At 34.4% G+C, this 22,808-nt stretch overlaps 2 protein-coding genes across 7 annotated transcripts in view; one reads left to right on the top strand and one right to left on the bottom strand.

Annotated features, from left to right (window-relative positions):
• The window catches only part of CLINT1 (clathrin interactor 1), a 57,470-nt gene extending 39,159 nt beyond the window's left edge, over nt 1-18,311 (top strand). For 3 of the 6 annotated variants that reach the window (XM_086412649.1, XM_086412652.1, XM_086412653.1), the window contains 6 exons: nt 853-1,099; nt 3,192-3,261; nt 10,074-10,148; nt 13,667-13,959; nt 15,492-15,642; nt 16,595-18,311. In XM_086412649.1, the coding sequence (XP_086268775.1) occupies nt 853-1,099; nt 3,192-3,261; nt 10,074-10,148; nt 13,667-13,959; nt 15,492-15,642; nt 16,595-16,941 (1,183 nt within the window). In that variant the 3' untranslated portion in view covers nt 16,942-18,311. Of the gene's footprint in view, nt 1-852; nt 1,100-3,191; nt 3,262-10,073; nt 10,149-13,666; nt 13,960-15,437; nt 15,643-16,594 lie in introns of all 6 variants that reach the window. The other 3 variants (XM_086412648.1, XM_086412650.1, XM_086412651.1) reach the window with 1 other exon arrangement.
• The window catches only part of LSM11 (LSM11, U7 small nuclear RNA associated), a 115,978-nt gene that overhangs the window by 46,344 nt on the left and 46,826 nt on the right, over nt 1-22,808 (bottom strand). The window lies entirely within an intron of this gene.

Raw genomic sequence — 22,808 nt, 5'->3', positions numbered from 1 at the left:
AAAAACCCCTCAATACATCATTACTGGAGAATACATTATTGCTGACATTTTTAATTCGTGGCATATGAAATATGCATTTTTTACTCATTCTGCATTTTTATTTTATTTTTTTACTTTCACACTGTTAAGGAAAATAAGTTTTTTTTTAATATGCCCAAAAAAGAATTATTTCAAAACATTTAAAATACATTTAAATTTTCTGTAGAACAGTTTCCATAGTTTTGTAAAAGTTTGATCTCCTGATTCTATATATAGTAAATTAGAGCACAGTTGTTGTAAAGTGCATTATCTCCTGTTTCTGCATTTACAGATGAGAGTTTAATCATTTGAATTCAGATAGGATGATATTTAGAAGATATCCATTGAAATTATAATTATATATTTGCTTAGTATATGGGAGTCACTGACAGAATTATGTTATATAAATGAAACTGTAGTTGTTGCACAAAATCCATTTCAAAAAAATGTAACTTGCAGTTGTTTGAGCTCCCAGGGTCTCATTAGTTGATTCTGATATGATAATATACAGCTAATTTATTTTTTAATTAAACTTTAAATCTATTATAAATAAGCACCTGAATTATTTCAGGCCTTTTTATTTGTACACATTTATGTAAATGCTTTTTTGTAGCAGTGTTTTAGTCTTACCTGGGGAATTTGATGGATTTCCACTCCCCCTCCCCAGGGCACAGATATCATATTCAGATAGCTTAGATAACATTGTCTTGATCACTGTCAAGTAAGTCAAAGTACAGAATTTTGGAGTGACTGCATTTGAAATTCTTTACCTCAAGCTCCATTTAAAAATAATCTCTTGTCTTATTATTTTCCTTCATTTTTAATATCTTTTAGTGACAGTGATGAGGAAAAGAAAGCAAGAAGAGGCAGATCTCCCAAAGGTGAATTCAAAGATGAAGAGGAGACTGTGACGACAAAGCATATCCATATCACACAGGCCACAGAGACCACCACCACAAGACACAAGCGCACAGCAAATCCTTCCAAAACCATTGATCTTGGCGCAGCAGCACATTACACGGGGGACAAAGCAAGTCCAGATCAGAATGCTTCAACTCATACACCTCAGTCTTCACTTAAGGTGCGAATGGCACAAGTTTACACATTATACAGAATTTTAGTCTTAAAAAATTACTTTTAGATTTATTGCATTAGTAGTCTCAGGCATTTCTAGGTAATCTTATTAATTATAGATCATCTGGCATATATTACTCAGTCATTAATAATAAGAAATCTCTTTGGAGGAAGAAACCTGTCCAGTTGCTGAATGATTATCTGTGCACTTTCTGTGGAAATAGTAATGACACTCTTGGTTCATTTGGGAAAAGTTGTGAATCAGAATGTAGTGCCTTTATTTCGTACTAGACACTACCACTGTATGAAGTGCCAGATTCATTAAGGAAAATATGGTAGTGTTTGGAAGTTGTAAGCAATGATAATGTATATATATGACAAGTTAATATATAGGGGAAATGGTCTTGTTTAATACAGGGATGGTGCCTGTGATGGGAGGTTAATTTGCCTTGTGGTCAGTATTGATTAGTGGCAGCATTACTTCATGTACCATCATCATTTTGTTTTCCACCAAAGAAATGAAATCCACTTGCCAGATACCTGACTGCAAGCTAGTCTTTTGGGCAGAAATCTGCCAGAGGGAGGTTTACCCCAAAAGGCTAAAGAGTTGTTTTGTTACTGTACCCCTACTAGTGTTCTCACAGTTTGTACCTGCTCATCAAATGTAGCCTACAGAAAATATTTTGCTAGTGTATTCTGTGAATTGCAGGTGACTCTAAAAATAAAGCTAGTCCTACTTAGTGGCAAGAACTGTGTCAACTTTTCCCAAATATTTTCTGGTGTTTCACTCATATTGTCCTCTTTATAGATTTGATGAAAACCTCAGAATTCAAAATTATAACTCAACTTTAGTTGCAGTTAAAATGGGGAAATGGCGCTGTTATTTCTTTGTGTGTTAGCTTTCCCCTGCTGTAGATACAGTTAGTTTACTGATGACTCTGTAAGATTTGGTAGTCATAATTAAAACCCAAATACACGATGGTTGTCATATGGAGAATTCATTTAAGGTTGCATGAGGAAAATCATTCAATCTGTATATTTTTTTAAAACAATAAACTGAAACTTTTTTCATCTAAAAAGATTTTAAATATTAATTTGTAGTACAGCCTGAATGTATGTCACACCAAAAATATTTTATATTTGTAGTATATACGCTTTTTGACTTTCTTTTACTGCTGAACAGATGTTTTGAACTCGAAGTTCTTGAAAAGTTACTCAACCACTTCAGATATCTTTCAATCTCAAGGCCTTTTTGAACCACAGTATACAGTGTTTTAATCTTCGAACCTCAAATTAATATGCCTACTATTTACAGTATTTCCCTATTGCTAGCACTTTTGTTCTAATTTAGTGTGTTTATATTGAAAATATTGGACCTATGTATTAGAGTGTTTAGGACTATGGAGAAGAAAGAAGTTACAACTCTAGCCCCACAGTTTGGAAACTAAATATAAAACATATGTCAAAGTATATCAAACCAATATAGAATTATACTGACAAATATGATATACAAAGTGTTGCTAAACTTCACAGAATCATAAAATTGTAGAGCTGGATGGGATCTTGGCCTCCAATCCAGTAGATCTCAGACCTTCTTACACATTGAAATTACCAAGGGAGCTTTGTAAGACTTTACAGACCAATATCCCACCCTGGGCAATTACGATTCAGCATATTGTATATATATGTGTATATGTATATATGCGTATAAAGTGTGTGTGTGTGTGCTTCTCAAATGATTCTGCGTTAATATTTGAGTGGGATCTGGAAAGTATGTTTTCTCATAGTGAAATACAGTAAGAAAAGAATTGAGAAAGTAATCCAGGAGTAGTGGACATGCCAAACTCATCTGATTTCCGAAAAGAAAGGAGTTAGGGGAAAGAGGAGTGTGGATAAGTTAGGAATATAATTACTTAAAAATATCTCTTTAAAGGGATTCAAGTTCACTTTTCTTTTTTCAGAAAAGGAAATCTGCCTTTATTCAGATAATTACAGGTTTTTGTGTCTAAGTTGAGAATTAGAGATGAGTAGAGCAGATTTTTTTTTTTAAGTGGTAGAAATTTGTTTCCTAAGTTTATTAGTTCTGTGTGTGTTTCCAGACTTCAGTGCCTAGCAGCAAGTCATCTGGTGACCTTGTCGATCTGTTTGACGGTACCAGCCAATCAACAGGTAAGCTTCGACATTGGCTTTTGGTTGGTTTCAGAGTAATTTTTTTTAATGGCAAATAAGAGATGGAATGAAAATTTCTAAAAAATTTTTCTTACAGTAGATTTATTTTTAAAGTGAAATTAATGAGCCTTAAGCATTATTTAGGAGGAAATATTTAATTGCCTAAAATAAGGAAAACGAGTACTTAAGTATTTGATAATTCAGTAATCTCTCAATTTCCTTAGAACTGAGTATTTGGGGTCCCTTTACTTTCTCTATAAGTGAAATATACTGCTCTTCTCATTTCACTGTCTTTTCATATTCTGAAATTAGCCATGCCTAGAGTTCATTTCGGAGAAGGCAATGGCACCCCACTCCAGTACTCTTGCCTGGAAAATCCCATGGACGGAGGAGCCTCGTAGGCTGCAGTCCATGGGGTCGCCAAGAGTTGGACATGACTGAATGACTTCACTTTCACTTTTCACTTTTATGCATTGGAGAAGGAAATGGCAACCCACTCCAGTGTTCTTGCCTGGAGAATCCCAGGGACAGGGGAGCCTGGTGGGCTGCCGTCTATGGGATCATACAGAGTCGGACATGACTGAAGTGACTTAGCAGCAGCAGCAGAGTTCATTTACACTTTTCATTCATTTATTCAGTAAACATTTATTGAACCAGACACTGGCCTGGGTGCTTGAGGTATTGATATAATGCTTAGTAAAGGGTCACAAATAGTTACACATATACAGAGGAAAAGGGCATTCTGTGAAAGTGTGTGACTATCTACCTTACATATTTTAAGAGGGCTATATCAAAAGAATAATAGTCCATTCACCATGATTTTCTCACAGAGAAGTTCAATGATTTCTTCAATTTGATTGCTAATATGTGGTAGATTTTTTTTTAATTAATCCCCTATAAGTTGTTTTCAAGAAAATTGGTATTTTTAGGGTTGCATTTGAGGACTGTGGGGTCATAAAAAACTACTACAAGTCAAAGTAGCTTAATAAATCTTTGTTTAAAGTCCATTTCACATTAAAATATAACTGGCAAGATAGGCATAGAAATGTCAAAGTAAATCTATTGTTTGTAGTTGTGTGTAATGATTTTTCAAAACTTAATTATTTTAAAATTTACATTAGAGTTTAAGTGGATGTTTATGATGAAAATTATTTCTCACTGATAGTTTAGTACATGTGATTAATTTAATAATTTACAGTGGGATTATTTTCTCCCGCTCCTTACCTATTACCATAAAATTAATTCTTAGATTGGGTGTTAACTTACTAGGGTGTCTGGTTCAAACCAATGTCTGAGATTCTTCAATTTCCAGTCTCTCTTTTTCTGTAACTATAACTGTTCCTAAAATTATTCTTTAAACTCTATTGAACTGTCATGCCCAAAGTTACAAACAACCACATTAGTTGTTTAACAATTTATGTGCTGTCTTTTTGTATGCTGAAGATTTTAACTGTAGTATTAACTGGTAGTTAGCATGTAATCATATAGTAGAGACTTAGTGTTACAGAATATCAACTATTTTGGACTTCCTGGTATGAAATATTTAAGAGCCCCTTTCATGCATCTATGTAAAGTTTTAATGGAGCAATCAGAGAAGAATTAACTAGGAAGGTCAGATGAGTGAATCCAGCTTTTCCTTGGTGTTAGTTATCAGGATTGCTTTGAACAGAGAGAATTACTAAATCCAACATGCTTCCTTTACTTGGCAAGAAACCTTTGAGTGATTTTTCTTTTCCAGTGCTAATAGTAGATTGACTAATTAAATAGAAGTAGTAGTTAATATTAATACAGTAATTGAGACAAAGTCTGAATGAAATCCGAAATATTTCTTGTCTTAATTTTTTATTTTAATATTTTCTAAAAACCATCTGATAGTGGGTTGACAACCTAATTATTTTTTAAAGTTCTCTCCTATTTGAAACAGTTTGTTTAACCAGTTTGTGCAGAAGCCCCTCCAATCAGTAAGATGAATTTCATTACCATGAATTTCTATTTAAATATTTTTAGTAATAATACATTTTAAATTGAATTCAGCAGTGGAGAAAAAATTGTATTTTAAATCTATAGCACCTGTATGTGAGAAAGTCTTAAAGAATCTACCATACTAGCATTGCTGTTTGGTATGCCATTTGGGTGTCATTTACCAGATGTGCCTGTGTTTATAATGGTGCCATCATGCAAGTAATATGGGCATGAACTGTAAACCTAAGCAGATATGACTTCTGTACCACTCACCAGAAAAATGTCTCCTTGGAGAAAATGGATTTTCTTTTTTTACGTGTTGTTACATCCTTCTTGTTAGCATCTTTAGAAGTATATGTGGTAAAATCATTGTGGAATATCAACCAAGTTTAAAAATAGACATATGAAACCCATTTATCAAGATTTATTTGCGACTGTCTTGATAAATATCCCACTCTGGTGATGTTCTTTTAAGATCTGTACTCAAATAATATTTTGATGACTTTTATGTATAGTATATTTGCTGTATTTAAAAAATAAGCCAGTTACAAATATAATGCCAAGAGTCATTCTGTTTCATTTTTTAGTATATCTTGTCCTAAAAGTTTACGTTGTCTCCTTTGTCCCTTTTGTAATTAATGAATTTAGGTCTTGATTAACATACTATTCTATAAGTTATTTCTAGTACAATTAATGAGGTTGAAGAGAAAATAGACTTTACAAGGCTTGCAATATGTTTTGATTTTAAGTTAAAAAATACATAAGAATAACATACATCAAATCCAAAATCTTCACTTTATATACATTTTAACCTGTTACCCTCTATCCAGTTAGTTAGTTGAGGATATTTACATGGATATGGGCTTCCCTGGTAGCTCAGCGGTTAAAGCGTCTGCCTGGAATGCCGGAGACCCGGGTTTGATCCCTGGGTCAGGAAGATCCCCTGGAGAAGGTAGCCAAGTTACTGGTTGTTACAAACCAATTTATATATATTAGAATTTTCATGGGAGTTGTCTCTAGTTTAAACCAAGTTTACTAAAAATAAAATGTTTTACCATATTCTCTTTTCACTAATTAAAATTAATGTATGCTCATTTTAGAAATTTTATGGAAAATAATTCACTGTAACTGAGATAAAGTTAACTGTTAATAATTGGGGTGAATATTCTTATTTTATATTTTCTATATTATCAATCAGTATATTTAAGCATTATCTTTCAAATCTTTTTCATCTAGATAAAGATTTTTTCATTATTACATTTTTTGTAATTTCTTTTTCACTTAAAATCTCATGACCATTCCTTAACGATAGTTGATATTTGCATACCTTTAATTGCTTTATAATCTTAACATTATCTAAATATGCTGTAATCTACTTGATTGGTCAGCGTCTTATTTTTTGGACATTAGGTTTTGTTTCCAAACTTTTCTCTGTTATAAAAGTAGTGAAATAGTATCTTTGAAAATACTGCATTTTGGTAAGGAGAAAAATAATATTTCATTTTATTTTGTACATGTTTGATGACTGAATTTGAAACTCTTCATGTTTTATATGCCAGTTGTAACTTGTCTATTCATTTCCTTCGTCCTTTTTTTTAAAAAAATGGGGTTGTTTATCCTTATTTTTGTAAAAAACTTATTTATATTAGTTATTCATCATATATTTATAATTTTTTGCATTTTCATTTTGTATTATTAAAATGCCTCTTGCAAAAGTTTTCAAAATATAATCTAGATTAAATTCTTTGTTAAAGAAAATGTCCATTTGTAGTTGAAGCACTGTCTAGTTCAGCTGTGTTTTTCCTGTTCACAGTATTGCTTTGGAAATACATGTTCCCAGCTGGTGACTGTAAATAACCTCCTTGCTGCCCTGAAAAGGCAGATGGAAATGGTTCATTTATAATGACACCTCTCATGTGGGAATCTTGAAGGATAGCTCTTATTGTGAAATTTAGCAGTCTTCCCCATGCAGCAATTTTTGGTACATTATTCTTATTTAAATTCCCTTAGATAGATGTTATCTAGAAAAATGCTTAAATATAGAAATTTTGTTAAATTTAAGCATTGGTATGCATAACAACATGCATATAGGTATGGATAGTCCCTTCTCAGAGTGAGAAACTTTTCTAAATGAAATAAAAGATTTTTAATTTCTGAGATAGTTTCCAAAGTTGAGGATCACATTATGTAAAACATAAGTAGAAGCATAATCTGCAGTACTTGAAAAGATGTAGAAGAGTTAAATCCCTTTCAAGGAAAGGTGGCTTCTATTTGTAAAATATTTATATTTGTGTTTCTATTCTTTCCCCTCCAGTGTTCTTAAATTAGTCATATTTGAAATTAAATTCCCTATAGTATGGTTGGAGAAAATAATAATATTTGCTGTAGATACATTATGAACATTGTATAATTTTAGTTTAGGTGTTAGAAGGTAGAGCAGTAGAGTAACTAAAATAGATTATCACTTGAAATATTAAATTCAGGATGTGACAAAAATAAAACATGTCACCAGTATGAAGTTACGATTTCACGGTATTCAGTGCTTTTCTTCACAGCATGAATTTTCTTTGTAGCCCGGACTGGATAAGATTTGAAAAGCCCTAACTTATTTGGCATAATAAATTACATATTGATATCTATTCACTGCTTAAATGAAGAAAATGAAAATAATCCCCAGTTTTCCTTCTATTAATAATCCCTTAATGCTATAATAAAAGATTCTCTTTCTGTTACCTAACTGTATACTTGGATCATATGTGCTTGTTTATATAGTTAAAAAATATAGCTCACTGATCTTTTGTACACATCATCTTTTGTATATATTATGACATATGTACCTTTAGAGAGAAATCATTGTGATATTTATCTTTAGATAAAGCAGAAGTAGACATGTGAGCTGTAATTGTTGCTCAGAGTAGAGAACCTCGGCCTTCATGGAAGTTATTAGTTCATGGTGAATGGGTATATATGTGAATTTGTGCATCTGTTATGAGGTGAAGAAATGAGGAATTCATTAGATCTGCTGATAGGTGACTATAGTAAATGTGCATTAAAAAGAAATACCAAGTATACATGTATCGGAAACTGATTTGTTCCTTTTATTACTGCTGGCCATTTATTAAGAAGGGGAGATGGTTCTAGTTTAATTAACCCAGTTGAGTGTAGCAGATGGGGCAGAATGTCTTGCAGCGATAAGACAATTCAGAAATGGCACCAGATGTTGGAAGCTGTCCCTGGTGGTGTTTGAGTGCAGCCCAGATGTTCTAGTCCCACCTGGCTAGTTTCTAAGCACTGCAGGCTAAGCAGCTGTGATGTAACCTATATAATGTTCACATAACACTAAAAGCACTATAATTGAACTGCTGCTCTAAATTTCTAAGGTTGTGACTCTTTTAAGAGGTGAAATCTTTAAGGACAAACAAAAAACAAGGACAGCTATTTAAGGTTTTAGATCGGTTGACTATTGCTATTTCCTTGGTAACTGAATTGGGAAGTAGAATATAAAATTTACTTTTCAAATTGTAGATAAAAGGAAATATTCTTACTTATGTAGTGTTTACAAGTGAAAATTTGTATGAGAATGTGATGTTATGCAAGCAGAGATTGACCTGCAGCCTTATGATCTGAATCTCACCTCTTTAGAAACACGAGTCTGGAAGTAGCAAAAAGCTACTATTTTTTCAAATACTAAAAATGCAAGTATTTGCAAGTAAATAGTAGGAGAAAAAAGTCCACCTAAATCATTGCATTCATTGTTTTTCCTGTAGTTATTAAAACTGACTTCTGTGCAGATCAACTTCAAAGTTTTTTTTTTCCTGTTTCTATTTTTTTAAATACCAAGCTGCAGAAAATGTGTCACAGTTTCTTTCTCTTTCTAGTTCTTTTTTTTTTTTCTTATTGTATACTGTTTGAGAGAGAATTACAAGCATTGTGACGTTTTACCCTAAAATACTTGAGTATATGTCTCCTTACAGCAAGGACATTTTCCATCATCATCATCATAATATAATGATCATACTTTGGGAATTTAACATTAAAACAGTATTACTGTATAATAGACCATATTCACATTTCCCTGGTATCTCAATTACCTCATTTCATGCATTTCATTTACTTGTCATGTTCCTTTAGGCTTCTTTAATCTGGAGTGGTCCCAGTCTTTTTTGTCTTTTATGATGACATGTTCTGAAAAGTCTGGAGAGTTGTTTTGCAGAATGTTCCTCGATTTGTATTTGTCTGATTTATTCCTCATGATTGGATTCTGGTTAAATATTCTGGGAAAATTTCTACATGGGTGATGATCTCTTTTTTAGTCCTTTACATTAGAAGGCCTATGAGTACTATTTTCTCCAATTATTAGTGACATTAAGTTTGAGCACCTGACATTGTTTAAGATGGTATCCATCTAATTTCTGCATTGTAAAAATAGCTTCATCCCTTTTTATTTTTAAATAATCTGTAGGGTGATGCTTTGAGAATATGTGATTATCCTATTACCCTGAAACATGTTTCCCAGGTTTTAGCATCCATTTAAGATTCTTATATAGGGCGTGATTGGCCAGATAAACGGTATGCCTACATTAGGTTTGTGAAGTGTTTAAGTAAGGGATAACTTTAATAACAGTTGTATCAATCAGTAGATACAGAACTGAGGGTGTTAGAGAGTTGGTGATAGCTTAAAGGGAACATGGTGGCATAAAAAGCTAGATCAGCTAACTAGCTTTTATGATAGGTCTTGGGGTCTAATATATTGAGTAATTTTTGAGTACTGTGCTAAAATAGCTTCCTAATAAAACTGCTATCAATTGTGCTGTGGTCCTAACAATTTTTCCCTCATATTTAATTTCTAGGCGGCTCAGCTGATTTATTTGGAGGATTTGCTGACTTTGGCTCAGCTGCTGCATCAGGCAACTTCCCTTCCCAAGGTATGATATGATTTGACTGGCCAGATATCTAGAGGCAGTGAAAAGGTTACCAAAACAGCTGTTCCCCCACCCTGTTCCCTATCTGCTTCTTTCGGCCATTTTTCTACTTGTAGTATTTGTAATTCCCACTTATCAAAGAATTTATTCACAAAGGTTTTTTATTAGGCTAGTTCACTTTCACTTTTCACTTTCATACATTGGAGAAGGAAATGGCAACCCACTCCAGTGTTCTTGCCTGGAGAATCCCAGGGACGGGGGAGCCTGGTGGCCTGCCGTCTCTGGGGTCGAGCAGAGTCGGACACGACTGAAGCAACTTAGCAGCAGCGGCAGCAGCAGTATCCTAAATGTACCCAATGAATTAATTTCATTGCAAACTACTCAGGTACACCTAAATAAAATTCTCCTCACTCATAAGTGACTCTTGTTTCGTTTTCTTTGGAGGGAGGAAGTGGGTGGGGGTAGGTGGGTAGGAGTGTGAATAAGTGTAAATCTCATCTTAGCAAAAGAAAATATTAATGATTTTCTTGAATGAAATTCAGGGACATTGGAATTGGGCAGACTATTTTGCCAAAATTCATTTCTTTGAAATTTAGGTATCTTAAGAGAATTTTTATGAAAACTAACTGAACTTCATTTTGACATATCCTTGAATGTGAGGAAAATAAAACTTCCTCATTCTGTGTTAGTTAAATAAGAAATTTTAAAATACCCTAGATTGCTGTGATCGATTCACAGTATTTGTAAAGATCAAATCATTATGTTGTCTACCTGAAACTAACAGAATGTTACATATCAATTAGACCTCAATTTTTTTTTAATGGCAAAAAAGTTTTAACATCTAAGCAAAATACAGACTTAAACATCGTGTATTGAGTGAAGGGCTTGTATTTTTTCCCTTTTTTATTAATATGTTTTATCTTACTGCCTCTGCCATATATATGAGCCTCTACCTTTTCTAAGATTGGGAATAATGCTTCTTGTCATGGTTCTTTATAATGTCTATAGAAATGTGTAGAATGGAGTCTTAAGTTCATTATTAAGTGTCTCTTAGGTTGTAAAGTGTTGGTTCTAATGTTTGTTTTTTCTATAAAATCTGGTCAGTCTCAAATTTGAGAGATAATATAAAAAACTTACATATAAAAATCATAAGTATGAGGTGAGGCAAAGAGAAAAAACTCAGTCTTATTTTAAGTAGAGTTGTATGTCCCCATTATTAATTAGATTAAAATTTATATTTAGTAACAGCTAGTTTAGGTTTGTGAGGATTTAGGAAGAAAGTTACATAGTTTTTAATGTGAATTGCGTTATTTGGACAACTTGTATAAATTCCAAGTATTTCCCAGAAATTAGCATTGTGGAGTAATGAAGTGCTTCATTTTAAAAGTGTGACTATGACTTCTAAACATTGATACCTTACTTTAGGCAAATCAAAGTGGAAAATAAACATTGCCCCAGTTTTACAGGCTGCTTGTGTAATTCTCAAAAGTTTTTATGTATATAAAGTTGCCTACTATGCAAATAATTCAAATATGTTAGTGTTGGTAAGTGATGCATCTCTTCATCTGTATGCATGTGATTAATATAACCTGATCACCATTACGCAAGGGGCTGAAACTGTTGGAACAATGATTAATCATTTCTGAACAATATATGCCTCACTAGAAATCTCTTCCTCTCATGATTAATCATTTCAGATAAAGTTTTCAGAAGGGGCAACACATTTTGCCCCAGTTTCCATTCTTACTCTGTTTTCTAGATCAAGCAGATAGAAAATCAGCATACAGTTTACCTTTATCCAGCAGTCTTCCTTAAATTAATTTGAATTGTTTAATATATAGAACTAATTGTAAAACTCTTAATTCAGTCGTTTTTGTAAAGAAGATCAAAGACATGTTTTAGCAAAACCCTGAGGTAATGAATATTAGCCCAGTTCTTACATTAAATTGTTGATACAGCTTGGGGTTTCTAATGAATTATTTTCTCTTTTGAGGGTGCTTATAATATAATATGGTAATAGAAGAATATAATTGTAAAGACTTAATGTTATTGTTCTCTTTTGATATTTAGCATAATGAGATACAGTATTATGGTGGTTGCTTACCTTTTAGGCTAGACAAAATGCATTTCCAAGTTGTAAGTGAAGATAGCAAAGCAATGGTGTGATTAATTCGGAACTGCACACTATTCACTTTCAGAGGACAGTTCACATGTAGCTCTTTCTTCACCTTTGCTTTTTTCAACTTCCATTAATTCATATGTATCTCTTTGTCCCTTTCTTGAAGTAAGGTTTGTTTATTTTGTATAGACTAACTTAAAAAAATTTTTTTAAGTATAACTTGACTTTATTGTGTTCTAAATACTTAATATTGTATGCAGAATTTATAGAAGCTTGACTTATACTTTTATATGGCATTCCTGAAGGAAAGAGTGACACTTGAGCTCACCTCTGTCTTTTCACAATTAATCCAAAGTAACAATAACAAACCTTAAATGGCATTTACTATATATTAAGTTATTTAATCCTCTCAACTTAGATTTTTTAAAAAGTAGGGCACAGGGAGCTTGCCTGGCTATCCAGTGGTTAAGACTCTGCACTTCCACTGCAGGGGGCACAGGTTCAATCCAAAGGTAAGGCATATAGAAGATTAAGTAGGGCCACACAGTCAGTTAGGGACAGAGTCTGTTCTCTAAAATATTTCAGTCTATTAATTAATCTATTAATTTTTATATTATTAAATACATTAAGTTCTTAAACTTATTATACTTTGAAGCATAGTGATAGTTTTGTTCCTTTTTAAAAAAATATTAGCATGAGTTCCCCTCTTAAGACTTGCCCCACTTTTTAACATAAATAGATTGAACAGTTCCATTTGAAGTGAGCAGTTTTCTAAGGTTATAATATCATAGCTCTCTGTAGCCTTTATATTTTAAGTGGAAGCATGGCCAAATGGGTGAGAACTTCTTACAGAAATTTACTAGTCCTACTCTTAATTTCGTTGCATTTTTCTTTCATGTTTTAATGAATTTGGGGTTTCATTTCCATGAGATGGTATAAGTCATAGCTTGCTTTCTCTTTGACCCTTTCCAAATAATGAATGAACCCTCCCAGCAAAAGGTTTAACCAGTTTAGAGTTTTGTTCTTGTTTTGAGGGGAGCTTAGCAGCAGCAGCAGCAGCAGGCTAGTTCATATTAATTTAGCTAGAAACATAGTTGATATGCATGCTTAGGTTGAAGTAAAGTTCTGGTTTCTATCATTTCTTGGTGTTACCTTAGACCTGCCAATGGCCAGAGATGGATTTTACTTTATATGTGGAAGTTTTTATTTTTTCTTTGCCACCTTGTTAAATAACACTCATGGAATATTCATGAGAAAAAATGATGTCCAGATGGAGATGGTACCTACAGATGCTAATTTGGATGGACACAGATCAGCTCTAATTTGTTTCAGTTGGTAGATTGTTACATTTGTTCTCAGCATCTCGGAAACTTTCTTACCCTTACCATTCTTTCTTTCTCAGTAACAGCAACAAGTGGGAATGGAGACTTTGGTGACTGGAGTGCCTTCAACCAAGCCCCATCAGTCCCTGTTGCTGCCAGTGGCGAGCTCTTCGGCAGTGCCTCACAGCCAGCTGTAGAGCTTGTCAGTAGCTCACAACCAGCTTTAGGCCCACCTCCAGCTGCCTCAAATTCTTCAGACCTATTTGATCTTATGGGCTCATCACAGGCAACCATGACATCTTCCCAGAGTATGAATTTCTCCATGATGAGCACTAATACTGTAGGGCTGGGTTTGCCCATGTCAAGATCACAGGTAAGTTACCTGCCTCCCTTGGAAATGGTAGTTCATAATTTTTGAGGTGCTGTGACTAATCTAACGGAAGATTGGCATAAAACAGAAAAATAAGTATGTGATACATAGATTACTTTTGTATATTGCATTATGCCCTTTCCCCTGGAATAGTCATTTGGTTCTCCAGGGCAAGGCTTTCTCACCCATCTGGCTGTCCCTGCAAAGCCAAGTGTGATACCTTTCACAGAGGAGGCATTTGCTGAAAATTTTATTGAACAAATAGTATTTATTTTAATAGTTTAAAAAAGTGTTTTTAAGAAGAAGGAATAGAGATATATTGCTAATACAGAAGATTATTCTCTAAAATAATGTTCTTCCCTATTCTGGGCCTCCTATACATTATATAATGTTTATATAGGCTTTCAACTCTCACTTTCATAAAGAAAAACAACTGAATAGGAACTTTGTAATTCACTTTAAAAAATTAAATCTAAATCACCTAATACTCACTTAGAATTAAAACAAGTGTATATTTGTCTGAGTTGTACCAGGAACTTGCTATTTCTGACTCAGGCTATTCAGAATATTTGCTTATGATGCTAATTATTCACTTTAATGTGTAGATTATCTTCTTTGGGGTGTTAGGATGAGGGAAGAGACGGAAGAAACAGAAAGGTGACTCATCTGTATGACAGATATTAGACCTAACATTAAAAACAAAGGACATAAAACCCATACCAGTGCCATTAAATTGAACTGAACAAGCCCAAGCTAGTTTATTCTTTATAGTGTTTGTTTCGTATGGTCTCATCATAAAGCCAGTCTACTTATTTACAGTCTTAATTGCATCTGTGTTGTGATTCTTTGCATTGGTCCATTTTTAATTATTCCTCCTACTCCTCTCTCTTTCCCTTTTTCTGTCCTTGCTGCAGTTATTCTGGTAGTAATTACCAGGTACCTCTGCTGCTTTTTCCTGAATCTCTCCTGAATTGGTCCATATTATACCAAGTTCCACTAGTGTTGCTCACTTTAGGCAATAGAAATGTACATGGAGCAAGAATATATCAGTCGGGTTTTCTGGAGTATAATTTGCTGTCTTGATGATTTTGCTTTTTTTTTTTTAGCATGAGAACTTATACCCTGAATTCCATTTTGTAAGAATAAATTTCCACTTCTGTATTTCCTTAAAGTTGTACTAACCTGAAGTTAGTAGTTACCTTGGGATGGTGGCTGCTAGACTTGGGGTGATGGGAGGATAATTGTTAATATAAATATCTTAGTTTTTTCTCCAAATATGATTTGGACTTCAGGAGGAATATTATGGGAGGCTAGTGGTACAGGAAGGGTATTGAAGACCTTAATATAGAACATTAAAAGTTTCAGAAGTTTATTACAGAGTCTAGTATATATCAGTATTTGGAGTTACTGTGATTAAATTGCCATTTCATAATCTTTATAGATAAGATACTTAATTTTTAGAGCATTTTTCTATTTTCCAGCCTTTGCAAAATGTTAGCACAGTGCTGCAGAAGCCTAATCCTCTCTATAATCAGAATACAGATATGGTCCAGAAGTCAGTCAGCAAAACCCTGCCCTCTACTTGGTCTGACCCCAGTGTAAACATCAGCCTAGACAACTTACTACCTGGTATGCAGCCTTCCAAACCCCAGCAGCCATCACTCAATACAATGATTCAACAACAGAGTAAGTTACTGCAAGACATCCATTTGTTTGTGTACTTGTAATCCTTTGCCCTTATGCCAGGACTACTTTAAAACGTACTGAAGGCAGCTTTGTGTTCACATTAAGATTTTTTTTCACATAAGATCTGGTATCCCTTCTGTCGCATTAAATTGCTTTGTATTCTGGTCTTAGCATGATAACATTTATTGTATGATGGTGAGTTTTAGGAGCCTGATCACTAAAATAAAAAATACTGTTTTTAACATAGGCAGATATGTCAAGGAAACAAAACTCATCTGAACTCCATAATCCAGGGATAATCACTATTAATTGATATTTCTTCACATTCCATCTTTGCTAACCGCATTTTTAATGCTTTAGAGTGTTATGTCTATATTTCTTGGAGTTCACATTCAACATTAAATTGTTGTTTTTCCTATGTTGAATATTCTTAAGAAAGTATGACTTTTGAATCTTTATAGTTATCCATCATATTACTGTGCAGTTCCTCTATTTCCATTGTTTCCAGCTTTTTGCCATAAATAACTCCATGATTTTGTGTAAATCTTTGTACTTGTGATTGTTTTCCCTTAGTATGATGTTCTAAAAATAGAGCAAGTCAAAGGATAAAACCTTTTTAAAGGTTTTGATACACAATAGCTCTTGACAACTTGTTACGTTGGATTCAATAATAGATTTTATAGGAATGATTTTAAATTGCCTGATGTTTTCCCCCAGGCCACTCTTACTGTTTCTACATCTTGGGGAAACCAGAGCTGACAGCCACTGAATATTTCTCAAGAGTAATCAATACAAGTTAATTGACAATTGACTTCTCTTATAAAATCACTATGAAGTAATTTTATTGAGGCTTACAAGTATTGATGGTCAGGAAGATTGTATTATTTTTCTGCTCTCTAAGTCTAAGATTATTCAGAATGGTAAAGTTCTTTTGTCTCTCTTCTTCTGTTAGATATGCAACAGCCTATGAATATGATGACCCAAAGTTTCGGAGCTGTAAACCTCAGTTCTCCATCGAACATGCTTCCTGTCCGGCCTCAAACTAATCCTTTGATGGGGGGACCCATGCCTATGAGCATGCCCAATGTGATGACTGGCACCATGGGGATGGCCCCTCTTGGAAATAGTCCAATGATGAACCAGAGCATGATGGGCATGAATATGAACATAGGGATGTCAACTACAGGGATGGGCCTGACAGGCACAATGGGAATGGGCACGCCCAACTTAGCCATGACTTCTGGAACTATGCAACCCAAGCAAGATGCCTTTGCAAATTTCGCCAACTTTAGCAAATAAGAGAATATAAAGGAACAGATTGAGTGAAGGATTTTTAGCGGTGTAGATAGGTGATGTTGGGATGGAAAATGCTAATCAACTCCCCTTTCTTTTATCAATTAATTAAAATAAACCTACATTAAGAGCCAAAAAGGCTGTTTTATAAAAAAAAAGTGAAATGTCTAGTATTTTAGATGGCCAGGCAAGGGCACTTCAGATGAGGCAGTCTGAAACATTTTTCCAGTGAGACCACAAATGGGGTAGTGAAATTGTTGAAAGCCTTTATAAATTGAAGAGCCAATTTTAATATCATAATATGTGGGAAGACTAGAATAGGGCTGAATAAACATGTTTGAATCTCTAATTTTATACTTTTCTTTTCCTGAAGAACTTGATTTTTCTGTCCCTGAATCACCTTGTCACAATTGGGTCTGTTCCTTTTACTACCACTCTTGAGTCCATATATGAAATCATTAAAGTTGGATGATCAGTTTTTTATAAAAATATATATTTTTGTCCAAAAAAGGCATACATATGTGATTATGGCTAAATCAAAGGTAACTGGAATGTATATACTTTTGCTAATGTTCCAACAACACTGCTATTATACTATCCAAATTTTTATTGTAACAAAACCTCTTTAAGCAATTGGTGACAGCTATGGGACTTTTCCCATTTCTTCTGCTATAATTATCCTGTGCAGAACTAGAAAAAATATTTTTTTCGGGACTGCTCTATGGTTTCCTTTAAAAAAAAAAAAAAAACTCCAGTATTTTTGGTTTTAGCAGTCATTATTTACACTTTGCAGTGATTAACTTGGCAAGACTTCCCTTCCATGTTTATCCCTGTAGCCACCACGTAATAGTCAGGAACAGTCAAAAGAGAAAAATATTTATTTTTTTTGGTGTCTTTTAAAAAAATTGAAAAGGTGAAAATTCATTAAGACCTTAAATATAAATGTAAGAACTCAACAATGTTGGCTTTTAGATTTTATACAGTATTGTTTTGTTTTGGTTTTGAATGTATATAATATGGCATTAGCAATATGGTTCCAATAGAGGCAAGTTAAATATCTATATTATTAAAGGAGACCTGTAGCAGTCAAAGATTTTATTGATTTAATGCAAATAAAGGAAATTAATTAAGATGTTTTTTGTTTTCCTGCTGTAATTCTGCATTAAGCTCACATGAAAATCATGATTCTAGAGTTTGGAATGCAAAATTGTTTCACCCTCAAGCTGGGAATATTTTTTAAAATGAATAATATAGGTATCAAATTATTACCTCCCCACTTTGTGTTGAAATTTTTTTAATTAAATTGATGAAACTTTGTTTCCATTGTATTCATAAAGTTCTGTTATACATAACATTAAAATGTTCATTAAAATCAATGTTGAACTGCTTTTTCTTTCATTATGTTAGACATTTGAGACCGTTTGGGGAAAAAATAATTATAATTTGGGTAAAGTAATTTTTATAAATAATTTAAAATTATTTAATGACTTCTCTATTCCTTCCTATCAGACTCTACTGTTAGGAATTAAAAATGAAGCAGCAAAGATATCCTGACCTGCTCCATTTTTGCTAATGTTCCATCTACAACATTTCTAATTAGGCAGAAATTCATGTACTTCTGCTAAGCAGTAATGAAAAGTGATTCATTTGCTGAATAAGAGATGAGAGAGAGTGTAATTAGCTGACTGTGGTTTTTAATCTTTCAACAATTCAGTGTGTTTAAATTAGTTTCAAAGAATAGGAGCTTTCAAGTGCTGTTACTTCAGAGCAATCAAACCAGGCTCTGGTAGCAGCATGGAGAGTATCTTCATTGATATTTGAAATCTGTAATCTTGAATTTTTTCTTTAAATTGAGAAGTATAGCATCACCTTCTCAAATATATACGGTCCTTAAACAGTTTGTTTCCAAACTTTTGTGTTTAAAAAATTTTTTTAATAAAACTGAGATTTACCTCAAGCATGTTTTATACTATGGCTTCTTCCAGTGTCGTACTTCTGAAGACAGAAGTGAGCCCCTACCTCAGTTATTACTGTGTCTCAACATACAGTTTGCTGTTTTACTAGTAGTTTTTGTTTCAGAGCCCATGAAAAGAAAACAAAACTTGCCTCATTGGCGTTCCATTTGGTTTAATGATTTATCTCTGAATATTTGCTTAATATTTGGGGGAGTGAAGGAGAATTAGTTACTGTTCTTGCAGTTTACATACACTTGTGAGAATCTCCACTGCCATTCCAGATTTACTTTTTTTCCCTCTTCAGATGTTTTTTACTTCTCTGTTATGATCTTCAGGAACCATAAATGTATACAGTGGTCTTGTATAGTACTTTGGATGTTTACTTTTTTTTAAATTTTAATTAATTGCCTGAATGATATCCATAATGCTATTGGTTAGGGGCTAGTCACTAATAAATTGAGGCCTATAGGTACTTATATTTGGAAGGAAGAGTTAATACTTTTTTTCTCTCAAGTATTTATGAAATAGTGAAATAAAGCTAACTGTCCTAAGCACAGAACACACCTTAATGGTGAATAGATTTCTGAAACAAACTGGCTTTGTGTGCTGTCCTAGGAGATAGCATTGCATTGTAGAATGAGCACGGACTTGGAAGCAGATCTAATCCTATTTTAACCTCTCACTTTCTGTGTGACACCTTGATCAATTTATCTGACTTTTCTGAGCCCTCATATTTTTTTCTATAATGAACTTAAAATTTAAAAGTGTTGAGTAATTAAATGGTGAGATCAGCAGCACTGACATATGCTGTAAATGTTTGTTCTTTGCGTCTCGTCTTTATCGTTTATGTAAATGTGCTTCAATGTCAGGAACTTCCTATGCGCCAGTCACTGTGCCAACCATTTCACCACATGTCATTTTAACCCATACGTCAAACCCCAAAACCTCATATTCCTAGAATATGAGTGTAATTAAAGAAACGGCATCCCACTCCAGTATTCTTGCCTGGAGAATGCCATGGACAAGAGGAGCCTGGTGGGTTACAGTCGATGGGGTTGCAAAGAGTCGGACATGACTGAGCAACTAACACTTTTCACTTTTCAAGAAAGCATGAGAAGGACTTCCCCTGGTGGCACAGTGAATGAGAATCTGCCTGCCAATGCAGGGGACAACAGTTCAATCCCTGACCTGGGACGATTCCACATGCCAGGGAGCGACTAGATTGGTACCACACAGCTCCTGAGCCTGCACGCGAGCACGGAAGCTTCAGCTACTGAGCCTGTGTGCTGCAGCTACGGAAACGCGCGCTCGAGCCTGTGCTCGACAACGAGAAGCCACCTCAATGAAAAGCCCACATAGAACAACGAAGATCCAGTACAACCAAAAATACAAATTAAAGCCTGAGAGACTAAGTTGATTTCTAATTGAGGATTTTCCTATTTGCCTGCATTTAATTATTTTTAACAAAGTTGTAAATGAGCTGTTTTGTTAATGTATTGACTCCTACTTATTGCATTAGTGCAGATGTAAGGGGGAGAACAATGAAAGTGAGCTCTTGATTTGCCACACAAATAACCCTTGTTAAATGTTCACAGCTTTTAGAAGCAGTAGAGATCTCAACTTTTCTACCGACTTCTTGCAATTTTGTTGACTAAGATCTTACTGTTCTTCTAACATCCAGAGAAGCAGTCTGATATAAAGACTTTTTTAAAAAGAATTTTATGTGTATTTTTACCTCATTATAACCTTAATTCTTAAGTGTCTTCCTTCTATGATAGTGGCAGCCTTGTACTCCTGGCACCCTGTCACACTGCCCTGGCTTACCCCAGTAGGTGGGAAATCAGCGTGCAGCCAATTCAGTGTTTACTTTCCCAGGAATTTGGGATGGATTTGAAAGTTCTGATGGGCAAATATAATTTGTTACTCTTTAAAAAATGTCAGGAATTCCCTGGCAGTCCAGTGGTTAGGACTCAGCACTTCACTGTAGTGGTGACCTGGGTTTAATTATTGGTCAGGGAACTACAATCCTACAAGCCATACGGCTCAGCCAAAAAAATAGATAAAAACAATAAAGTGTCATTACATTAAATAATGGAGTCCTGGACTATGGAACCTTACATTTCCATTTGATTTTTCTTAACTGTCCATCTTGCATCTGTATTCTTTATATGCTCCAAACACATTGTTTTTGAGATAAAAGTGCTTATAGTTGGTGTATAGAGTAGCTTGACCTCAGGATCCCTTTAATGCCATTAATTAACGAGTACCCCAAAGAGCTTTTGTTTATGTGGGTCATAGCTAATGATATTAACTGTATTTGAAATAAAAACTGAGAAACTTTAGGGACTTTGCTGATGGCACAGTAAGAATCCACCTGCCAATGCAGGGGGCATGTGTTCCATCCCTGGTCTGGGAAGATCCCACATGATGTGGAGCAACTAAGCCCCTGAGTCATAACTACTGAGACTGTGCTCTAGAGCCCACGAGCCACAACTATGGAAGCCCGCATGCCCTAGAGCCCACACGAGGCAACTACCGAGCCCACGTGACGCAACTACTGTGCCCACGTGCCTAGAGCCCGTGGTCTGCAACAAGAGAAGCCAACAATGAGAAGTCTGCGCACCTCAACAAAGAGTAGTCCCCAGGCACCAAAACTAGAGAAAGCCCACATGCAGCCATGAAGACCCAGCTGAGCCAAAAATAAATACAAATAAAATATTTAACATTTTTAAAAACTGAGAAGTCTTTAAAAATATCAATTGGTTTTACTGTAACAAGCCCATTATCTCCCAAATTACACTTTTATTAAAAAATATGTTTTTCAAAATAAATTTGTGGGAAGAGTGGCATTGTTTTACATTTCTCTTTATTACCTGGCTTAATGAAACACAGCTGGATTCTCTTAACCTGCTTCTGCATTCAATCTGTTATGCCATGTTGTTTTGGTGGAAATACATGAAAAAAATCCGGCCTCAGAAATAACTGGTTGGAAAAGGTGGAACCTCATAAGTCCCTGAATGGGTCTCAGGGCTTTCTAGTGGTCCTCTGGCCACACTTGGGGAACTGCTGCTATCTGTTGAGAATTAATAGATAAGTATTTCCTGGTAACTATGTATCCATTTACTTGATTTATTCTGATTATAAGGTGATTTACTTGAGGTACAAAGAATTTAGTTTTGCCTTTCACTTTAGTCACAAGTAAAATGCCTGTCATGAAATTGCTCTCTGGACGTTGACACCAGAGCTTTTGCTCAGATTTTGAGATTATTTCTTCTGATACATAGTGTATATTTACTAGCTTCTTATAATTATGAAGTTTCTTACCTGCTCTATATTTTTTGGGAAAGCTTAGAATGAGACACTGGGTGTTGAGTGCTTAGTGAATTATGAAACTTTTGAGCCTCCTTTCAAGGTTCAACCATCCTTTGAGAAGAAAGAGTAAATGGGTCAAAGCTGAAGGTCTCTGAGTTGATCTTTAGTGTCTGGTAATTTATAAACATGTTTTATTGGACTGTATTTTCTAAAATGTAGCTAAAGTATTAGGTAGTAGACTGTGTTCAAGTATTCCTAGATTTTTTTTCATGATATTTCACTTAATCATTAAAAATTAAGTCAAAGAAAACAGTCCCAAAACAGTCATGATAGAATTGTAGAAAGTCCAAACCCACCCGGCTGGGAAACAAGACTGAGATATGGTAATAAGCCACTTAACCAGAGAACGACTACCCACATTTTCTTCCATGTGTTTATTCGTGCAGAGATCTGAAGAATAATGAGAAGGAGCCAGCCCTAATAACTACGCATGTGAAAACTCCAAGTGGATAAGTAACAGAAGTTGAGAAGGGTGTATCTAGAGCTCCATATGAAAGGAAAGGGATTGGGGAGATAGCAAGGACATGGTGACAGTAGGTGCTTTGG

Source organism: Bos grunniens, chromosome 7, assembly GCF_055505025.1.
Source record: "Bos grunniens cultivar Pamir isolate PY7600 chromosome 7, Bosgru_T2T1.0, whole genome shotgun sequence".
NCBI lineage: Eukaryota > Metazoa > Chordata > Mammalia > Artiodactyla > Bovidae > Bos > Bos grunniens.
Note: the sequence above shows the minus strand (reverse complement) of the source record. Positions and strands in the feature narration are given on the sequence as shown.